Genomic DNA, 23647 nt, shown 5'->3' on the forward strand with positions numbered 1-23647 from the left:
TATATATATATATATATATATATATATATATATATATATATATATATATATATATATATATATATATATATATGTATATATGTATATATATATATATATATATATATATATATATATATATATATATATATATATATATATATATATATATATATATATATATATGTATATATATATATATATCTATATATATAAAAATAAGTTGTCTGTGGATCTGTGGATCGTGGATCAGGTGCCGTCACCTGAAAAAACTGGATCAGGTGACGTCAAAACTGAAAAAACTAAAAAAAGGCAAAAACTACAAAAAAAACTAAAAACTAATAAAAAAAATAAAAAAGCTAAAAAACTAAAAAAACTAAAAAAAGGCAAAAACTACAAAAAAAACTAAAAACTAATAAAAAAGCTAAAAAACTAAAAAAACTAAAAAAAGGCAAAAACTACAAAAAAAAACTAAAAACTAATAAAAAAAATGAAAAAGCTAAAAAACTAAAAAAACTAAAAAAACTAAAAAAAGGTAAAAAACTAAAAAAACTAACTACAAAAAAACTAAAAACTAATAAAAAAAATAAAAAAGCTAAAAAACTAAAAAACTAAAAAAAGGCAAAAACTAAAAAAAAACTAAAAACTAATAAAAAAGCTAAAAAACTAAAAAAACTAAAAAAAGGCAAAAACTACAAAAAAAACTAAAAACTAATAAAAAAAATAAAAAAGCTAAAAAACTAAAAAAACTAAAAAAAAGGTAAAAAACTAAAAAAACTAAAAACTAAAAAAAACTAAAAAAAAGGAAAAAACTGAAAAATAAGCTAAAATAAAGGTAAAAACCAATAAAAAACCAAAAAAAAACTGAAAAAACTAAAAAAAGGCAAAAACTACAAAAAAAACTAAAAACTAATAAAAAAAGTAAAAAAGCTAAAAAACTAAAAAAACTAAAAAAAACTAAAAAAAGGTAAAAAACTAAAAAAATAAAAAAATAAAAAAAAACTAAAAAAAAGGAAAAAACTGAAAAATAAGCTAAAATAAAGGTAAAAACCAAAAAAAAACTAAAAAGAAAAAAAGGAAAAAACTAAAAAAATTTTTCATCTAAAAAACTAAAAAAAACTAAAAAAGGTAAAAACTAAAAGAACTAAAAAAGAAAAAAATAAATGACGACACTCAAAGAGAAAGCGACCAGGACAAAAGGAATGTTCGATTAGCAATCAACAAAGCACCGGGACACAGGGAGTATAAATGACGACCAGGACATAAGTAAAAAAAAAAACTAACAAAACTAAAAAGAAGGTAAAAACTACAAAAAAACTAAAAAGAAAAAAAAACTAAAAACTAATATAAAAACTAAAAAATCTAAAAATCTAAATAAACTAAAAAAGAAAAAAAAAGGAAAAAAATAAAGGAGAAAAACAAAACTAAAAAACGAATGTATATACAGACCGGGACACCGGGATACAAATGACGACCGGGACACAGGGAATATAAATGACGACCGGGACACAGGGACACAACTACAACGGGGACACCGGGGGAAACAGGGGGATATAAATGACGACCGGGACACCGGGACAGGGAATGGTCGATTAGCAATCACCATCAACAAAGCTCAAGGGCAATCATTAGAATCATGAGGTATAGATCTGAATACAGATTGTTTTCCCATGGACCATTATATGTTGCATGTTCAAGAGTCGGTAAACCTGACAATCTATTTATATGCAAAGACAATGGGACAGCAAAGAATGTTGTATATTCGCAAGTTTTACGTAGTTAAAACTATATATATATATATATATATATATATATATATATATATATATATATATATATATATATATATATATATATATATATATCTATATTCACAGGTGGGACATAGGGACACAACTACAATGGCGCGTAACTATTATGGCGCGTAACGACTTACGCGCGCGGGGGGGCTTGGGGGGGGGCGCGAAGCGCCCCCACCAACTAGGTGTTGGGGTGGCGCGAAGCGCCACCCCAACAGCTAGTATATATATATATATATATATATATATATATATATATATATATATATATATATATATATATATATATATATATATATATATATATCTATATTCACAGGTGGGACATAGGGACACAACTGCAATGGCGCGTAACTATTATGGCGCGTAACGACTTACGCGCGCGGGGGGGCTTGGGGGGGGGGGGCGCGAAGCGCCCCCACCAACTAGGTGTTGGGGTGGCGCGAAGCGCCACCCCAACAGCTAGTATATATATATATATATATATATATATATATATATATATATATATATATATATATATATATATATATATATGTATATATATATATATATATATATATATATATATATATATATATATATATATATATATATATATATATATATATATATATATATATATATATATATATATATATATATATATATATATATATATATATATATATATATATATATATACTAGCTGTTGGGGTGGCGCTTCGCACCACCCCAACACCTAGTTGGTGGGGCGCTTCGCGCCCCCCCCCCAAGCCCCCCCGCGCGTGTAAGTCGTTACGCGCCATATTAGTTACGCGCCATTGTAGTTGTGTCCCTGTGTCCCACCTGTGAATATAGATAGATATAAATATATGTTTTTAACTACGTAAAACATGCGAATATACAACATTCTTCGCTGTCCCATTGTCTGTGCATATAAATAGATTGTCAGGTTTACTGACTCTTGAACATGCAACATATAATTGTCCATGGGAAAAACAATCCGTATTCAGATCTATACCTCATTATTCTAATGATGTGTCCCTGTGTCCCGGTCGTCATTTATATTCCCTGTGTCCCGGTCGTCATTTGTGTCCCGGTGTCCCGGTCTGTAATTTCTATTCGAACAATCCCTGTGTCCCGGTCGTCATTTATATATCCCGCCTGTGCCCCCGGCGTCCCCGTTGTAGTTGTGTCCCTGTGTCCCGGTCGTCATTTATATTCCCTGTGTCCCGGTCGTGATTTGTGTCCGGGTGTCCCAGTCTGTAATTTCTCTTTGAGGTTCCCGGTCGTCACTTATATTCCTTTAAATCAAAAGGTAGTGGTTGGTAGTGAAAAACTTGGTCAAAGTGATCAAAGACTTGTGACCAAATTAGAGTAAAGCCATGAAAGATCATCTCTGTGAGAGACAAAGCTGGTATAAATTTTTTAAAGTTGCACAAAAATGATTATTTTCATGATAGTCTATCATCCTAAGTATGAACTGAGGCAGATAAAAATGTAGCAAGGGTAATTTAGATAGTCTAAAACAGAACATTTATTTTTAGTGAAAATAAACAGATAAGTCATCCTTATCTATCCTAATTGCTGATCTAAAGATAAAAAGAGAACAACCAGTGAGCCAAATGGGGAAAGACCCATTTCAAAATGAAAAACTATAATCAATTATGTGCTTTGAAAAAAGCTAAAAAAAAACGAAAGACTTAATGAAAAAAGCTAAACAATAACAAATGCTTACTTTGTCACTGCCATAATGAAAATATCCTCCATCATCTTCAAACTGACTAGAGCTGCTGTTCCCCCCCTTGTCTATCCCTACAGCGAATTCATCTGTGACTTCCTAAAAAAATGAATGTTATCAATGGAGAAACATAAAGAGCAGGACAAAATCTAATATTCCATTCAAATTCGGTATTTTATGGACTAATAGATGAATCTTGTTCTGTGGGGGAGCAGTGGGTTTCACCTCAGGTTAATAAAACAGGATCTAGAGATGAAATCCAGCCGTAGTAAGAAACTGCAGGGTCAATGCAAAGACCTTAGTAGTCAAAAGGGGTCATTAATCCAATTCAATAGATAAATCTCTTAAACAAAATGAAAAAAATGGAAGTTTTTTTCTATAGACTTTACTTGATCCTTTTCAGCAAAATACAGACTCGTTCTTAGTAGTTATTTTTACAAGATATATAATAAGAATATCGTTTTCAAATTAATTACTGTGGATGAACATAGTTATTCCAGAGAAATACTTGATGCAACTGTCTGTGTCACAGTAAATCTGCCAGGACACATCTACCACAAAGAAATGACTACATAGGCCTAATTTAGAATAATTCTTATCTTACAAGTTCAAGGATGTGAAATTGAAAGCCTTTTAAAGATAAAAATAATATTATTTTAAAAAAGCTAGGAGCTCATATGGCACTTGTGACAAGGTTGGACGAGCCAAGAGCTCATATGGCATGAGCTCTAGCAAAATCAAAATTCATTAAGATCCAATCACCCAGTTTGCAAGTTAAAAATACCCCATTTTTTCTAATTTTTCATCTCCCTTGAGCCCCCCCCCCAGATGGACGAATCGGGGAAAGACTTTATCAAGTCAATTTGTGTGGGTCCCTGACAAGCCTACCTATTTTCATTGTCCTAGCACATCCAGAGGCACCAAACTCGCCAAAGCACTGGACCCCCCTAACTCCCCCAAAGAGAGTGGATCCAATCCGGTTACGTCAATCACGTATCTACGACATTTGCTTATTCTACTCACCAAGTTTTATCCTGATCTCTCCACTCTAAGCGTTTTCCATGGTTTCCGGCACCCCCTCCAAGACAATGGATCCGGTCGGGATTTAAAATAAGAGATCTGAGTTACGAGGTTCTTCTAAATATGAAATTTTATTAAAATTCGATCCCTCCTTTGTAAGTTAAAAACACCTCATTTTTTTAATTTTTCAGAATCAACCTTCCCCTCAACTCCCCCAAAGAGAGCGAATCCATTCCAGTTATGTCAATCATGTATCTAGGATTTGTGCTTATTTTTCCCACCAAGTTTCTTCCTGATCCCTCAACTCTGAGCGTTTTCCAAGATTCTAGCTTTCCCCCTAACTCCCCCCAATGTCACCAGATCCGGTTGGGATTTAAAATAGGAGCTCTGAGACACGATATCCTTCTAAAAATCAAATTTCATTAAGATCCAATCACCTGTTTGTAAGTGAAAAATACTTCATTTTTTCTAAATTTTCTGAATTGTACACCCCCCCCCAGATGGTCGAATCGGGGAAAGAACTATTTCTAATTTAATCTGGCCTGGTCCCTGATACAGCTGCAAAAATTTCATTGTCCTAGATTATCTGGAAGTGCCTAAACTAGCAGAACCAGGACCAACATAATTAGCAATTGCTCTATGTCACTTTGTAAATACCAAGTTCCATAACAAATGGCCAGCATCCTTTGTAAAAAAAAAAAAAAAAAAAAAAAAAAAAAAAAAAAAAAAAAAAAAAAAAAAAAAAAAAAAAAAAAAAAAAAAAAAAAAAAAGTTAAGGCCCTGTTCCCATCTTAAATAAACAAGAAGTAATAATAACAAGAAAATGCAGTTTTCTTAAAATTTTAATCAACAGGGTGGACAGATTTTCTGGCAGATTTCTAACAGGACTGGAAAAAGACCCCAAATGTGAACTATGCCATACAGTAAATTCCTGAACTATAAACAGTCTCTGAAGGAGTTAACATTACAAATATATCGAGGTTTCCTAAATTGACAAATCAGGAATCTACAAAGGGTTTTTTTTTATCTGTTTTAAACAAGTGTTCTGGATTAGTTTGTTTTCCTTGAAAAGTTCAACAGATTATGCAAAAAGATGTTTGGCAATGCCTATTTCCAGCAGATATCAGTTTATCTTGTGATGAAAAAACATTGAAAAATTTTTTCTTCATTTAAACCTAGTGTGAGAGGATTCCAACCTCAAATTTTACATCTCAGATCCTTTCTCAATACATAAATATTCATTATATTCAAATAGCTGGTCTAAGGACTTTGATTTAAATATCATTGAACTATCATTGTCTTGTATGAAAAAAAAATAAAGCAGTTTTGGTAAAGATCAGGGAGCACTATAATAGCCTATTGGTGCTTTAAACTAAACAAAACCAGACACTGTGCTTTGTACTTTTTAACTGTTAAGTTAAAAATTTTGTTTGAAGTAGAACAACTACATAGATGTATTTCATGGAGCTTTTTTATCTCTATTAAACAACGAACTGCTGGAAATAGGCATTGCCAAAATAGTGATATCTAAATATCACTGAACTATTATTGTCTTGTATGAGAAAAAAAAATTAAGCAGTTTTGGCAAAGATAAGGGAGTACTATAATAGCCTATTGGTGCTTTGAACTAAACAAAACCAGAATGTGAGAAAAAAGAAATGTCAGATCAAAGAAAAAGTCTTGATAGCAAAACCAGACCTTGTGCTTTGCACTTTTTATCTATTAAGTTAATCAATTTCTAGCCAAAGGTATTTTCTAGGCGGGGATGGAAATTCTAGTGGTCAGGTATTACACAAGTATCATTTCACCTTTTGACTTCAACCTAACCTAGTTCCTTCCTGAAATCCTAATAAAACACATAACCTTTTGGTCACTTAATAAAGTGGACTATAATAAAAAAAAACTTACTAATGAGCTGCATGCAGTTATATCCATTTCATAAGCAGAGCAATTAGTTTCATCAAGATAATTTTCCAACTTATTAGTTGAAGTATCTGCTACAAGAGGTTCTACATTACTGGAAGAATCTTCAGCTAAAAAGTGGTTTTCAGAGGCTTTATCAACTCCATTTCCTTTTGCAAAGAGTTGAGTCCTTTGAGTGTTTTGAGAGAGATAGCTATGTTTCTGCATCTGGTTATCTGTATCATCAGGATAAGTAAGACCTTTTACTTTCAGCATTTCAGCCACTTTTATTAATGAACTAGTTTTAGCTTGTGAAACAGTCACTTCGCCTGCATACATAAACTTGACCAAAGCCAGCAGATCATGAAATTTCACATCCTTTAGAATAATAATAGGATGGGGATGTGAAATCCCTAGAAGCAGTGTTTCAAAGTAGGGACTACAAGATGAGAGGACAAGTCTGTGACATTTGATGCTTTGGCTGTCACATGATAGGGTGACATCTGTGAAAAGTTCACTGTTTAATAGAGATAAAAAAGCTCCATGAAATACATCCATGTAGTTGTTCCACTTCAAGCAAAATTGTTTTTGCTCCATTTCAGAAATAGTGACTAAATCCTTGAATAGCACAAACTCACTGAAAAGGATTGAAACATATAAATAAGTATTCCAAATCACAGGCATTATAGGCACTAAAGGTGAAAATTAAGAGAATACTCTACAATTAGAAATTAAAAAGCAACTCAATGCATATATTTGTCTTTCAAACCTTTAACATTCCATTTCATTTTGCCTAGCTTGATAAGAATTGTCTCTATGAATGTTGAACAATATGCTTTCATAATTTGCAAAAACTCTCTTAAATCAACATTATCCAGCTTAGTTTCTGTATACACCACAACTGAACTGACAAAATTGTCAGTTCAACTGAACTGACTCTGATACAATAGTTCTAAAGGAATTTATGGACCTACAAAATGAAATATTTACATGACCTACATAATGTATGTACCAACAAAATGGAATAATCTACTTGTCCAGACTGTATTCATCTTCATATCCTTCATGAATGTCATATATCTTGTGTCAACCCCTTTCCTTGCTATTCCACTTATCATTAAATCTTTCCAGACTAACTCTGAATGGAAAACTTGCCTGTATCATTCCATTATTTAAGACAGGTAGATAGGATTTTCCTGAAAATTATTGACTTATTAGCATGGCATCAGTGGTTATTATGGTTCTTATAAGAATAACCAGTTCTGCAGTTATTAGACATATTTAAGCAAATAATATTTTGTACAGCTCAAAACATAGCTTTTGTTCTGAAATATCTGTTGACGCCAATTTCCTTGAATCATATGACCACATCACTAACTTATTATATACAGGGATTATGCCATGTGTAGTGGCTCTGATAACTGTTAGGTAATGAACTAGCAATGAACGGCATTTTAACAAAGAAAGAATATTTAAAATCAAGGATCATGCAAAAATTACGCATATAGAGGAGTAACTTTAAATCAATAAATATCTAAAATAAGTTCATTCACCCTCTCCCCAAATTCTTCTTTCATTAAATCCATTAATCGCTTTTCAAGTTCATATTTTTCCTTTAAAGTTAGTTGATTCTATCGCTAGATTCGGTTTTACGATTTTTCAGTTTTACAAAACTGAATCGCTAGATTCGGTTTTAAGAAACCAAATCGCTAGATTTGGTTTTACGATTTTTCGGTTTTACGAAACCGAATCGCCAGATTTGGTTTTAGGATTTTTTGGTTTTACAAAACCGAATTGCTAGATTCGGTTTTATGAAACAGCCGAGCTTCAAAGATAAAAAGCGAGAATACAAAAAATTTTCTAGCAAAATCAGAATTTCATGAGCAGTATCGATTGTTTGACTTGGCATAGACGCATTCTGTAGTCAGAAAGTCGATTTTCCGACTGTGACATACACCGAATTCAGTCAGTCAGGTTTTTGTTAAATTGCATCTCTGTAATTTAATCTCTGCATTAAGCGAAAAAAAGAAGCCACAGTATGTTTAGCACAGTAAAAGATTTTTTTGAAAATAGCATTTTATAATTGAGGAACATTTCTTCCTATAAGCACATTTTGAGTAGTTTTTAAGGGAAGTGTTTTGGGTCCTAAATTATTTAATATCTTCATCAATAATTCTCCTTAGCCTATACTATCAGGAGTAAACAAACCCTCCATTATGACAACTTGAAAATTCTTGGACTAGCCCAAGCTCTTGGATCATGCCCTTCAACAAAATAATCTTGGAAAATTGGCTAAGGCTTGCCTTCTTGAATTCACTGTTGCCAAGTGCCATGTCATTCTATTGGGAAAATGAATCCTTGCTGCTTTTATTTTTTCTCCAGTTTCCTTTTCTCTGGGTTCAATTCTGAAAACGCAATTCCTGTTATTTGAGTAGAATTTTGAGCCATATCAATGTTTTTTTCAAAAATTTATGAAATATATTTGCATATCTTTAAAACCTTATAAATTGGGTTTGAGCAAAGTTGTGAGGTACAGTTTTAGTTCAGCTATTTTTCACTATCTTGTAAAGGGTTAAGGTTAGGAAAAAAAAAACTTTGGTAAATGTTTAGTTTAATTCTAAATGCTCTTTACTGGAAACATATGCTGCAAAGCACCATATTTTCCAGTTTAGAGCACTTAGAAATGGTGATTCTAGAAGCACATCAATTTCTGGTCGACCCTCCTCCTCCATGGGGCAAACTAAAAATGCACAAAGTGGGCTTGCTTACAGGTAACATTACCTATAGAGCAAAGTGTATTAGTCCATGAGCCCTGCAGGCATGAGGGCAAAGTCTGTATTCTATATTTATTTAATAAACCTTGTTTGAGGTTTTTTTGTAGTTTTATCACTCTTTGATGAATAAATATAGAATACAGACTAAGCCCCACTGCCTCCAGGGCTCATGGACTAATATGCTTCACTTTATAGGTAATGTTACTAGTAAGCAAGCCCACTTTATGCATTTTAGTCTCATTGGAAAGGGATTTTAGAAAGCAAAAATATGGATATGCTTCTCTAATAATGACTGCAGTAATGCTTGCTTACAAATTGCTTAGTGTGTGCATTGTTTATTTACCCCCAGCTTATTGTTGTTATTTTTGTAGGTGCTTAGGTTTTGAATAAATATACTTCACTCAATCCGACTCGAATACTACATGGTGTCAGAAGTGGGATGGATAAAGAAACGCCCAGAATCAACTGGAGCTCGGATAATCTAGAATCCGAATGGACAAAGTTTTAAAAACCATGCTAAGTTAATGTTCATTGGGCCACTTGCCGGAAAGACGGCAAAACAGCGATGTGCATATCTTCTCATCTGGGCAGGCGAACAAGGGAGAGAAATCTTCAGCACATTTGACCTAACTGATGTTGAAAAGGAAGACGTTGATACACACTTCACAAAAATCAGAGAATATGCAGCCCCAAAGAAAAATCAAGTCTTCTCACGATACATCTTCCAAAAGCATGACCAAAAACAGGAGAGCATAGACAAATACATTACCGATTTGAAAATCCTAGTGAAACCATGCGGTTACGCGGACAAAGACGAAATACTAAGAGACAGGATAGTGGGCGGAGTGGCCAATCCCAAAATACGTGAGAAACTCCTCTTGGTAGGAGCCACCCTATCCCTGAACCAAACAGTAACCATTTGTAGAGCATTCGAAACAACCCAAGCACAGCTGAAAACCTTTGAAGGCTGAGAAATAAAACAGGAAATCGATTCCATTGCCAAAAATCGGCCACACCCCAAGTCCAAGAAACCAGAATGCTACTTCTGCGGCGGAACGTACTCACAGAACCATATTTGCCCAGCAAAAGGGAAGACTTGCTCAAAATACAGGAGCACTTTGCAAAGGTTTGCAGAAGTGCAGAAAAGAAAGCTGTACATGTTGTGGAGGATAGTGAAGCAATATCTGAAACAGCAGACGACACAGACGAAGTGTTCCTGTACACAATACAGAACAACACTAGAGAAGATGAAGCATTTGCCGAATTATCCATTGAGGGGCAAATGTGTATAAAATTCAAAATTGACACAGGAGCACAGGTGAATGTGCTACCACTCCAGTATTACACTAAATTGCCAATAAAACCCGGCCTGATAAAAGGCAACCACAAGCTGACAAGCTACTGTGGATCAGCTATCCCCTATGCGGGAATCAGTCTCCTGACCTGCCGATACAAAGATGGAAAGACACAGTCACATGCATTCTACATTGTCAGGTCCAACACAACTCCAATCGTGGGTCTAAAAAGCTGCAAAGATCTGGAGCTGATCAAGCTGATATTAAACATCCAAAAAGAAGACAGGACGACTAGTGCTTACTCCAAACTGGTAAATGAGTAAAAGGTAAAAAAAAAAGGTAAAGGATACGGCATTAGACTTTACAGTCCCTACCGGCGGTGCTGATCTCCGTTTCCTAGCCCTTCAGCCAGGAAGTGCAATGGGGGGTTAGGGGCCAGCCTGCCTGTGCTTTTGCACACCCTTTCTGTTTACCTTCCCCAGATACAAGGACACTTTCGAAGGAATTGAAAACCTGGAAAACAAATGCGAGATCCACCTAAAAGAAAATGCTGTTCCTACTGTTTACCCTGCGAGAAAAGTACCTTTAGCAATGAAACAGAAACTTAAGGACGAGCTGGACAGACTAGAAGCCCTAAACATAATTGGAAAAGTCAGCGAGCCAACTGACTGGGTAAACGCCATGGTCATGGTCGAAAAGAAGGATGGGAGCGTCCGCCTATGTATAGACCCCGTGGATCTAAACAAAACAATCCGACGACCTCATTACCCAATCCCCACGTTCGAAGACGCAACAGAGGACTTACACGGCATATCAACCGTAAGCAAGCTTGACGTCCAGTCAGGCTACTGGATACTACTGCTAACCAAACGGTCATCATTCTACACAACGTTTAGCACCGTCTTCAGAAGATACAGATGGGAAAGTTACCCATTCGGTCTTGTGTCAGCACAGGATATTCGAAGGGTTGGAAGGCATCCGCATCCTCATTGATGACATCCTCGTATACGGAAAAAGTCAAGAAGCGCACGACAACAGGCTCCGTGCTGTCCTTAAACGCGCCAGGGAGAAAGGAGTGAGATTCAATCGGGGAAAATGCACATTCGGAATAGAACAAGTAAAATACTTTGATCACATCATCAGCAAAGAAGGAATCAAACCAGACCCTGAAAAACTCATCGCCATCAAAAAAATGCCAAGTCCAACAACCAAGGAAGAACTCCAAACCCTTCTGGACATGCTCAACTTCCTATTCCAATACATCCCCAGTCTCTCATCCAGAAACAAGATCCTACGAGATCTCATAATAGAAGTAGAGTTTGAGTGGGGACCACATCACGAAGAATGCTTCAGCGCCATCAAGCAGTCAATCACTGACAATCTAGCCTTCTTTGACCACAGCAGCCACAGAGTTGACTTGAAAGTCGACGCCTCGAAGCACGGACTAGGGGCAGAGATCTCAACCAATGGAAACATTTTTGGCTATGCATCTAGAGCTCTCAGCAAGACTGAACAAAACTACTCGCAACTCGAAAAAGAAATGTACGCAATTGTGTACGGATTGAAACATTTCCATCATTATATCTACGGGCGGAAGGTAACAGTCACCACCAACCATAGACCACTGGAAACCATCCTGTCAAAACCTCTACACCAAGCGCCAACACGGCTGCAGAGTTGCCATGGCAACATGTAGCAATAGACTTATTCGAATGGGAAAAAGCCTAATTCCTTATCACGGTTGACTACTACAGCTGTTATTTCGAATTTGATTGACTTCAGAACCAAACATCAGCAACAATCATTGGCAAACTCAAGACTCACTTTGCACACTTTGGGATACCACAGCAGATGACATCCAACAACGGCGCTCAACTCTTCTCGCGCGAATTCAACGAATATGCTCAAACTTGGGGAATTGAACTCAAGACCTCAAGCCCAATATATCCCAAGGCAAATGGACTTGTCAAGAAATCTGTGCAAACATGTAAAAGAATCCTGTCAAAATCAAAGGATAGCGGTAACAACCCATACATAGCTCTCCTAGAGTACCATAACAGTCCGGTAGACAACTTTGCCTCACCCGCACAGCTACTACAGAGTCGACAGCTCAGATCCACCCAACCCTCTACATACTAACACCTGAACCAAAGGTCGTCACCAATTCGGACTTCCTCTATAGTCGAAACGTCATGCAGAGACGCCAGAAATCCCATCATGACAAATCTGTGAAACCCCTTCCTAAACTTGAGGTTGGAGACACTGTTTTCGTCCAACGAAAACTGAATGACACATGGACCAAGGGAAAGATAACCGCACGCCATAGCAACCCACAGTCCTACATTGTTGAAACAACTGATGGCTCAAGACTAAGAAGAAACAGAATTCACATATCCAGACAACCAACCCCGCACCGCCACCCATACACTACTGGTATGTCCAGCCACAGTGCTGATGATCCCCAAACACTCCACATTGAAAGTGAGCAGATAACAGAAAACGTCACAAGCAAATGTGAGAAAACCCCAGCTCTACCACCCCCTTCAACAGTCACCGGATCATCCCTGGTGGAACGTACGTCAGCAAAGCCTACCTCAGCTGAGCCTACCTCAGTAGGGCCTACCACGGTAGACACATCATCTGTCAGGGGCACAATATACTTGCGGCCAGCGACCACCAACCTCACACCACGACGCACCAGAAGCGGATGTGTTGTAAAGCCCCCAACACGACCCGACATGTGACCAGGCAAGCACTATCTTCAAAACTGCCTTCCGTCCCTAGGCAGTAGAGCAAACCCGCCAGCACACCCCATAGCGGTGAGAGGGTGTAAACGTCACCTAGCTTCACGCCAAGCGAAGTGACGGCCAACGTGCTCCGGGTGACCCGTAGGACTGGGGCCCCTGCGGTTAATCATACCCAAGAAACATCCAGAATTATGTTGAATATGTCTAATATGAGAGCGAATTTGGCTACGGCATTCCCGGCATTAAGCGATGGGTCAAGGCTGGCGACCTCGTCAAAAAGTGAGCTAGCTACCATACTATCAAGCAGACATGGCCTGAATATCGGCTGCTGGAACCTCTGTTCCATCAAATGTTCACTAACACAAGCCTTTGTAGCTGAAGAATTTTATTTATATAACCTGGACATACTCTGTGTTTCAGAGACAAGATTAAATGGACAAACGACACTTGACCTGATAGCCCCTTCGGGTAAAAAAGCCATACTATTCAATTCTGGCCCAATGGATGGATCCGGCCTCGCAGGAGTGGGAATAATCATGACACCCAAGATCGCATCGGGACTCCTTGACTATGAAGCAGTGTCTGACAGAATTGTGATGGCCTGTTTAAAAGGTCAGAGTAATAACCTGACAAAACTATCTGTATATGCCCCTATTCGTGACGCCCCTGACCACTTGAAAGACAAATTCTATGCTGACCTCCAACTGACTCTGAACAAAATTCCTCGTAAGGACATCCTCGTGATCGGTGGTGACTTCAATGCCAGGATTGGCACGAGACTAAACGATTCTGAATGGGCCATTGGCAGCCAAGGTCTGGGCAACTATCGCATCAACGGGGTTAGACTTATCATGTTTGCTATGCTGAATAGTCTCAGTGTGGCTAATGCATGGTTTAAACACAAACCTTGCCACACTTACACTAGAAGATCCCGAGATGGTCGAACCCGCGCCCAAATTGACTATTCACTCGTTTCTCGTCGCTGGAAGTCAATGATTAAAGACTCGAGAGTATACAGAGGGGCGGACACTGGATCAAAAAGTGGATCCGACCATTTATTACTAAAATCGAAAGTTAGATCCAGACTCAGCTCCAAAAAAGTATCTGCACCTAGATGCATCCTAGACACAGCGAAACTCAAACTCCCTGAAATCAAAGAGACCTTTATGCTCGAACTTACAAACCGTTTCACGGCGTTACAAGATAATGACCGAGAATTTAAGACCAATCAAGCAATTTCTGAGACCGAGACAAGTGCCATGACCGAGCATGAAAATTTTAACCCATTACTAAATATAGAAAAGCGCTGGATCAAGTTCCGAAATCAAGTGAAAGAGGCAGCTACAAAAACTCTCGGAGTAAGGGACAAAAAACCCAAAAGATGGATTTCTCAGAAGACAATAGAACTCTCTTTAAGGAAGAAACAAATGACTGATAAACACTCTGCTTCTTTTAAAGCACTCTGCAAAGAATGTCACAAATCTGCTAAGGCAGACAAACAAGCATATTGGTCTAATGTAGCATGTGAAATGGAAAAAGCTGCTGCACGCAATGACTCACGGAAACTCTACCAGCTCCTAGGAGAATCAACCGGGAAAAAGAAGCAAAGATCTACCCCCACTCTACTTAGTAAGGACAACAAGCTTCTCACTAGCAAAGAAGATCGCATCGAACGATGGCGTGCTCACTTCCAGGAGCTTCTTCACCAACCCGAAAATGACCACAGCCAACCCATTCCATCCCACAGCAGTTCTGAGTCACCATCCTTGTATGAGGCAATATCGCCCCTCCAAGCAGAGAAGAAATTATTCATGCCATAAAACTATTAAAAAATAATAAAAGCCCTGGCATTGACAAATTACCAGCTGAACTTCTCAAGGCCCTTCCAGAAGCAGCTATCGACGAGCTCCACAACTTACTCACGGATGTCTGGGTCAACGAATACATTCCTGAAGAGTGGAGGACCTCTATAATAATTCCTGTATTTAAGAAAGGGGATTGAGCCAATTGTAAAAATTATAGAGGAATTTCCCTGATACCCATTTCTGCAAGTTTTCACAATAATAGTATTAAATAGGTTCAGAAATATTAGAAATGATTGGACGAGGCCATATCAAGCAGGATTCAGACCTGGTAGGCCTATGGGATGCTACGATCATATTTTTAGCCTGAGACAGATCCTGGAACACCGCCTTATACACCAGCAGGAAACAATACAAGTCTTTATCGACTTTGTAACGGCTTTTGACTTGGTAAAGAGAATTGCCATCTGGGATGCAATGAGGGATGATGGAGTGCCCAAAAAGATAGTCTGTTTGATTAAGGCTTATTACGTGGGAACGAGGGCATTTATAAGAGCTGACGGAGAAATCTCAAAAGAAATATCAATTGACAAAGGAGTGCAACAGGGTTGTGCCCTAAACTTTGTCATTGACCAGATCATGAAGACTCTTGACAAATACAAAGGTGTGACAATCAGTCCAGCACTATCAATAACAGACCTTGATTACGCCAATGATGTGGATATCTTGGCTGAGTCGATAATAGAATCACAGCTCATGATAGGCGACATTGCTGCTAGATCCCTTGCTACTGGACTAAAGATCAGCCAATCAAAAACAAAATCGATGCGCAACTCTGGGCTGGATGAAACTCGAATCACATTGAATGGCATCCCAATCGAGGACGTCCAGAATTTCAAATATCTAGGCTCCCTAATAAATCCCAAGGGCGAAGCTCTAAACAAAATACAAAGCCGCATCTCCGCAGCCTGGGCAGCATTCATCCAGCTTCGGAAGTGCCTCTGGTTGCGAAATGAAATCTCCCTTCAAACAAAGCTCTGGATATATAACGCTTTGGTCCTCTCTGTGCTTCTTTATGGTTGCAAAATTTGGCCCCTCAGAGCTGGGGAAGCTAATAACCTGAATGTCTTCCACCACAAGTGTCTTTGCTGTATTCTTGGCCTGCGTCTCTCTGACCGCGTCTCTAATGATGTCATCAGAAGAAGATGTGGTGATATACCACTTGTCTCTGATGTTGTGAAAGCGAGACGCCAACCGAATGACTTGTTCAGCAAACAGTGCTTGAAATGCCAACCCCTTGGGCACTGGAAGAAGAAGCCTGGAGGACAAAAAAAGACATGGTTATCAACAGTTAGAGCCAACCTCAAGCCAATGGGAGGTTTCAAGAAGCACAGGCACCAATGGAATAGACAATGGATCCAGTTGATTGAGCCAGTAGCATTTGAAAGAGAGCAATGGAGAGATGAATGTCAACAAATTCTGGATGCCATGATGGGCCTGGACAAGGCTCAAACATGACCCAAGTACAAGTAAGTAAGTACAGCTTATTGTTGTTATTTTTGTAGGTGCTTGGGTTTTGAATAAATATACTTCACTCAATCCAACTCGAATACTACAATGACAAAGGAACAATATGAAACAATCAGAATCTTGGGTAAAATTCTAGTTAAGTGACTTCTTGCTATCTTGGAAAGGGGTTAGGTAAGGAAAATGAAACTTATGGGGATGGTCTACAGGCTAAAGTATAACCCACAAAGGTATTTTAAAGTCCCCATCTCCACTCCTTCTCCCTCTAGAGGGCCCTGAAATTCACCTACATGACAGGTGAAATGACAATTTCACCTGTTGAAATTTTGACAAAACAACATTTTACCTTAATTTTCAGTTACCAGTTGCTTTTTCTCTGCCTTGTAGTTCTGACAATGCAATTCCTGTTATTTGAGTAGAATTCTGAGCCATATCAATGTTTTTTTTTCTTCAAAATTTAGGAAATGTATTTGCATATCTTTAAAACCTTATAAATTGGGATTGAACAAAGTTGTGAAGCTGAAAATAATTTTGTTGACCAAGCAGAAGATCTATTTTGCAAGGTTTCACTTTTATAACACACATATTTTTAAAGGTCATCAAAGGTCAGGGCCCTCTAGAGGGAGAAGGAGTGGAGGTGGGTACTTCTAAATACCTTCCTGAGACATACTTTAGCCTGTAGACCCATCCCCAAAAGTTTCATTTTCATAACCTAGCCCCTTTCCGAGATCGCAAGAAGTCACTTAACTAGAATTTTACTGAATCTTGCTATATGCAGTAATATACACATTGGTGCACTTGGAACAAAACTAAAAATTTACCAATTCACAGATAGGTCTACAGGCTAAAAATTTGTGTGTTTTTAAAGTGAAACCTTACAAAACAAATCATTCTGCTTCACAGAAGTATAACAAAATTATTCTCAGCTTCACAACTTGGTAAAATTTTGAAAAAAGCTTCAAAGAATCCTAAAATTCATGATCAGTCTAGCCTGTATCATTCTTCGTATTTTGGTATTTTGTACTTTTGAAAAGTATTTTGGTAAAATTCTGATTTAGCTTCTTTTTGTCATTTTTGAAAGGGGTTAGGTTAGAAAAATGGGTAAAATTCTAGTTAATTGACTTCTTGCTATCTCAGAAAGGGTTTAGGTTAGGAAAATGAAACTTTCAGGGATGGGTCTACAGGCTAAAGTATGTCCCGGGAAGGTATTTTAAAGTACCCACCTCCACTCCTTCTCCATCTAGAGGGCCCTGAAATTTGCCTACATGACAGGTCTATACCTATTGAAAATAACATTTTACCTGAATTTTCACTTACTAGTTGCTTTTTTTCTGCCTTTAATTCAGCAAATAAAATTCCTGTTATTTGAGTAGAATTTTGAGCCATATCAATGTTGTTTTTTTTCAAAATTTAGGAAATTAAAGTATCAGAAAGAAAAATAGAGCATGGAATAAATGTCTAAAATGCAAGTGTGACAACCATCACAACAAATACACCATGCTCCAAAACAAGCTGAGAAACATGACAAGAAAAGTTATCCAAGACCATGAAGAATCTAATCTATTGCAAATAACTCAAAGAAAAACCCCAAAAAATTCTGGCATTATGTCACAGCCAACAACCCTTCCCGTCGACGCACCAACAGGCTAAAAAAAAATCAGATGGCTCCAGTACTACTGACCCAAAAGAAATTGCTGATTGCATGAATGCCAGCTTTTGCACAAACTTCACCTCTAAGCCACCTGTCATTACACTCCCAACCATACCTCCTGTAACTGTACATAACCCAATGCCTCTTGTAATCATTACTCAAGAAGATATATTTAAAATACTAAGAAGTTTAAACTCCAACAAAGCTGCTGGACCTAATAACCTCCACCCTTGGTTTTATAGAACCTGCTGCTCACATTCCCTCCCCCTTGCCAGAATATTCAACATGTCCCTGGCCAAAAAGTCAGTACCAAATGACTGGAGAATAGCAAATATTATACCAATTTTTAAGAAAGGTGACAAGAATAGCCCAGGAAATTTTCAACCAGTAAGCCTAACCTCAGCCATTTGCAAGATCATGGAAGGTATCATTAACCATGCTCTAATAAACTATTTAGAAGAAAATACTCTTATTAGCAATAGAAAACATGGATTTTGCAGGGGCAGGTCAATCACCACCAACTTTATTCAGTCCAGTTATAAGCAGCATCCCACAGGGAACCACCCTTGGGCCAACATTGTTCAGCATATATATTAACAACTGTACAACCTATTTATGCAACCTTTTAACATTATATGCTGATGACTGTAAGCTCATTGGGCCTGCTGAAACTGAAGAAGAAAGAGCCTGCATTTGGCTGGACCTCAACAGGCTATCCTCCTGGTCATCAACTTGGGCCCTACAATTCAATGCAACAACATGCAAGGTACTGCACTTAGGGCACAATAACCCCCAACATCCCTACCATATAGGGTGTGATCAGTTGGAAGCAGTTGCCAAGGAGAAATACTTAGGCATCATTGTGGACAAAGATTTAAAATTCCACAGCCACACTCAGGCTCAGGTTGCAAAAGCTAATCAGGCTCTTGGCCTCATTAAGCACTCTTTTGTAACCAGAAAGTCATGTGTGGTTATAAAACTTTATAAATCCCTTGTCTGTCCCCATCTTGAGTTTGGCCTTTCCCCAAAATAAAATGGACACAAGAGCCCTTGAAAGTGTCCAAAGGAGAGCAACCAAACTGGTCCATGGCTTAAATAATGTCTCTTACCAGGATTGCCTAAGGTCTCTGAGACTTCTATCCCTTACATATCGAAGATATAGAGGGGATTTGATCATGGCATGCACAATTTTCAAATCTAGTCACCTGAACCAGATCTTCACCCCCTCCCTGGCTAACAATTCAAGAATTCACAGTCTAAAGCTTCACCTGCCTGGATGTTGGAGAAGGGAATGACAAGGCTTCTTTTCCATTTGGGTGGTCCCCCTCTGGAATAGCCTATCCAAGTCTACCATCCAAGCTGAGACTCCCCACTTCTTCAAGGCTGGAGTCAACAGGGACTGGGAAAGGGCAGAGTGGAGGCTGGACTGGGAAGCTAAGCCAACATAATTACATCGCTCACCACTAGCAAGAACTACAGGAGAATCTACCACCTTATCTTGCTGACAAATGCAATTTAAGGTAAATGTATTTGCATATCTTTAAAACCTTATAAAATGGAATTGAGCAAAGTTATGAAACTGAAAACAACTTTGTTGTACTTCAATTAAGCAGAAGATCTATTTTGCAAGGTTTCACTTTCATAAGACACATATTTTTAAAGGTCATCAAAGGTCAGGCCCCTCTAAGAAGGAGTGGAGGTAGTTGCTTCAAAATACCTTCCTGGGTCATACTTTAGTCTGTAGATTCATCCCTCAAAGTTTCATTTTCCTAACCTAAGCCCTTTCTGAGATAGCAAGAAGTCAATTAAGTAGAATTTTACAAAAAAATGAAACTGTTAGTAATTAATCTAGGGCAAAAACATACTCTGGGAAGGCGTTACCAAGTTTCTATGTTAATATTAATTTACATTTTTAAAACAAGAGTCCCTGAATGAAGAATTGAAAACCCAAAAATTTGTGCAAGCTATTCTTTAAAAAAATGCATTCTTCCGAGTCCCTGAAAATGAATATTAGCTTGGCAACAGGCTACCTTCCTAGCCTAGTTATGTTTTAGGCCTCAGACCTGTTCCTGAGTCTTATTCACCTAGCTAAACTACTTCCCAAGACACCAATTGATTGGAATTTCACCATAGGTTTACCTAAACTTCCTGTAGTATTGATTGACAATCCCAAAATCCGATTTTTCTTTGTTAGTTTCTTTCTATGGTAGGCTACTTAAGCCCCGTGTTCGTTTACTTGTCCGACTTATCCGGGTTTAACCTCTAAAAGATAAATGACATATACTTATCCGGCCATGTGTCACTTGAAACGGAATGGATAACTGCGAGAATAACAAAATTGGTGACGCGTGTATCAACGTAAGCAAAGCGTGAATTAATTAACCAATTTCTAGAGGCGGCAGTCAGTAAAATTTTTATTGTGTACAACCTAAGTTACAAGTACCTGGTAATATAGCATTTTTGGGGGGAAGATTCTACTTCAGCCCAGCTGATTATGTTTTAGATACTTTTCTGCTGTTGTTGTTACGAAACTGTTGTATTATATTACCGATTATTATTAGTTGCTTTTTAGCTAGTCCAAAATATGTTTTTCATAGTTCGTGGCAATAAACTGAGTAACCCCATCCACCAACCCCTCCCCCCATCACAGGTGGTTGGTCTTCAATCACTTTCGACTTCTATAAAAAGGACTAGAGCTCTAAACTTCTGATGTAATGAGCACCCTCCGAAGTTTCTGCGATCACGAGGTGGAGTGGGGGGTTAGAAAGGGGCAGTCTCCCTCCTATAAAAAATAAAATCTGCTCATTTTAGCGCCTAATATTACTCTTTGCTTCCATAATAACAGTATTACCCAGAAATCAAGAGGATAAAATATTAATTTTACATTTGATGCGTTTTTTTTGTGTGTTTTGTTTTGTTCATTCGGATGTCTGAAAAAAAGGACACGGGCAAGAGGCTATTTGCGTGCTAATTGATCTTTAAAAAAGGATAAACGCCACGTTTCCTTTCTATCGCTAAATAAAAAAGATTTTTTTTTACTGAAAGTAAGGAGCGACATTAAAACTTAAAACGAACAAAAATCATTCCGTACATAAAAGGTGTTGTCTCCTCCTCAACTCGTCAATCCTTACGCTAAAGTTTGTTTTTATTGTTTTAAAAAGTAGAGTTGGGACAAAGAGTCAAACTCTAACATAAAGAGTGAGGCTTTAGAGGGAATAAATAAAAAAAACAAGTTTTTGTAACGGTAAGTAAAGAGCGACATTAAAACTTAAAACGAACAAAATTACTCCGTATATGAAAGGGGCTTTTAATCCTCAATACCTCGCTCTTTACGCTAAAGTTTGACCCTTTCTCTTAACTCTACTTTTTAAAACAGTGAGAAACCTTAGCGTAAAGAGCGGGGCGTTGAGGGGGAAAAGTTCCTTTCATATACGGAGTAATTTCTTTTCGTTTTAAGTTTTAATGTCGCCCCTTACTTAATGTTACAAAAACTTGTTTTTTTATTTAATTTCTGGACGTTTTTGAATTATTGCATGTTTTGATCTTGGCTCTCCGCACATAAATAATTAAAACGAAATTTGCATATTAATTTATTGCAATTAATCGGAAGATTTTGAGATAAAAGGAGCGAAGGAGGAGGCCTAGTTGATCTCCAAGTTTTTGATTACTTAAAAAAGCAACTAGAACTTTTAATTTTTTACAAACGTTTTCATTGGTAAAAAATATACGTAACTCACGAATTAACTTACGTAACAAACTTCTATATTCGTATGTTTTTATTGCGTATATGAGGGGGTTCAACCCTCGTCGATACCTCGCTCTTTACACTAAAGCTTAGATTGTGTCCCAATTCCTTAAGAGTGATTCTGAATTACAAAGGCCGTAGAATAAACAGTTGAAATTACTAAAAATACTTTAGCGGAAAGAGTGAGGTATAATAAGGAGGTAAACCCCTCATATGCGTAATAATTTTTGTTCGTTTTAAGTTTTAATGCTGCTCCTTACTTTCAGTAGAAAAAAACTTTTCATATTGATTTTTTCATTGTTTTTTCAAATAAATCTAGAAAATCCAGCGCCCTCTTCATTGAAATTTTCTTTTACCATGAGAAGTATCTCCATAGAAATATCCTCCCACGTAACCCCAACTCTTCCCCCTAAACCCAAAAAATCCCCCTGAAAACGTCTGTACACTTCCCAGTAACCATTACTATATGTAAACACAGGTCAAAATTTTCAACAACCATTACTATATGTAAACACAGGTCAAAATTTTCAACTTGCAGCCCCTCCCACGGGGACTGCGGGGGAGTAAGTCGTCCCTAAAGACATAGTTATTAGGTTTTTCGACTATGGTGAATAAAAGGGCTATCTCAGAATTTTGATCTGTTGACTTTGGGGAAAAATGAGCGTGGGAGGGGGCCTAGGTGCCCTCCAATTTTTTGGTCATTTAAAAAGGGCACTAGAACTTTTAATTTCCGTTAGAATGAGCCCTCTCGCAAGATTCTAGGACCACTCAGTCGATACGATCACCTCTGGGGAAAAAACAACAAAAAAAAACAATAAAAAAACAAGAAAACAAATAAACACTCATCCGTGATCTGTCTTCTGGCAAAAAATGCGAAATTCCACATTTTTGTAGATAGGAGCTTGAAACTTTTACATTAAGGTTCTCTGATACGCTAAATCTGATGGTGCGATTTTTGATAAGATTGTATGACTTTTAGGGGGTGTTTCCCCCTATTTTCTAAAATGAGGCAAATTTTCTCAGGCTCTTTTTGATGGGTATAACTGATCTTGATGAAACTTGTATATTTAAAATCAGCATTAAAATGCGACTCTTTTGATGTAACTATTGGTATCAAAATTCCATTTTTTTAGAGTTTCGGTTACTATTGAGCCGGGTCGCTCCTTATTACAGTTCGTTACCACGAACTGTTTGAAACCTCTTTCATATACGGAATAATTTCTGTTCGTTTTAAGTTTTAATGTCGTTCCTTACTTTCAGTTGGAAAAACTTGTTCTTTTATTTAATTTCTGAATATTTTTCAACTAATGCAGCTCCGAATTTTAGGTACGGTAGTACGGTAGAAAAAGTAATGAAAAATGTATATTAACATTGGGAGATTTATTCCGCATATGAAAGATTGCCCCCTCTCAATACCTTGATCCTAACTCCAAAGCTATTCACAGTTTTAAAAAAGCTAAAAGAGTAAATAGCATAAAGAGTAAGGTATTGAAGAGGGGGCAAACCTTCATATATAGAATAATTTCCGTTTATTTTGAGTTTTAATGTTGCTCCTTACTTTCAGAAAAAGATCTTGTTTTTTTTTTAATTTAACTAACTGTAGTTACGGAGCGACTCGGCCCAATTGTCACAAAAAAAAAGAAAAAAAGACTTAATTTTTTTATACGTATTTGAAATAAATAA

The 23647-nt window shown here is 37.3% G+C and overlaps 3 protein-coding genes across 5 annotated transcripts in view; 2 read left to right on the forward strand and 1 right to left on the reverse strand.

Moving 5' to 3' along the window:
* Nucleotides 1-20470, reverse strand: part of LOC136029925 (zinc finger protein 665-like) — a 37437-nt gene extending 16967 nt beyond the window's left edge. The window contains exons 1-3 of one of the 3 annotated variants that reach the window (XM_065708453.1): nucleotides 20359-20470; nucleotides 6430-7060; nucleotides 3499-3600 (exon numbers count right to left, since the gene is read on the reverse strand). In XM_065708453.1, the coding sequence (XP_065564525.1) occupies nucleotides 3499-3600; nucleotides 6430-7020 (693 nt within the window). In that variant the 5' untranslated portion in view covers nucleotides 7021-7060; nucleotides 20359-20470. Of the gene's footprint in view, nucleotides 1-3498; nucleotides 3601-6429; nucleotides 7061-20127; nucleotides 20190-20358 lie in introns of those variants that run through there. The other 2 variants (XM_065708454.1, XM_065708455.1) reach the window with 2 other exon arrangements.
* On the forward strand, nucleotides 13449-15059 carry LOC136030597 (uncharacterized). Its single transcript, XM_065709666.1, has one exon. It carries the CDS (start codon nucleotides 13449-13451, stop codon nucleotides 15057-15059), a length of 1611 nt encoding a protein of 536 aa, XP_065565738.1.
* LOC136030599 (uncharacterized) lies at nucleotides 15381-16559 on the forward strand. Its single transcript, XM_065709667.1, has one exon. It carries the CDS (start codon nucleotides 15381-15383, stop codon nucleotides 16557-16559), a length of 1179 nt encoding a protein of 392 aa, XP_065565739.1.
* Nucleotides 20471-23647: the final 3177 nt, after the last annotated feature.

Source organism: Artemia franciscana, chromosome 8 (genome assembly GCF_032884065.1).
Source record: "Artemia franciscana chromosome 8, ASM3288406v1, whole genome shotgun sequence".
Taxonomy (NCBI): domain Eukaryota; kingdom Metazoa; phylum Arthropoda; class Branchiopoda; order Anostraca; family Artemiidae; genus Artemia; species Artemia franciscana.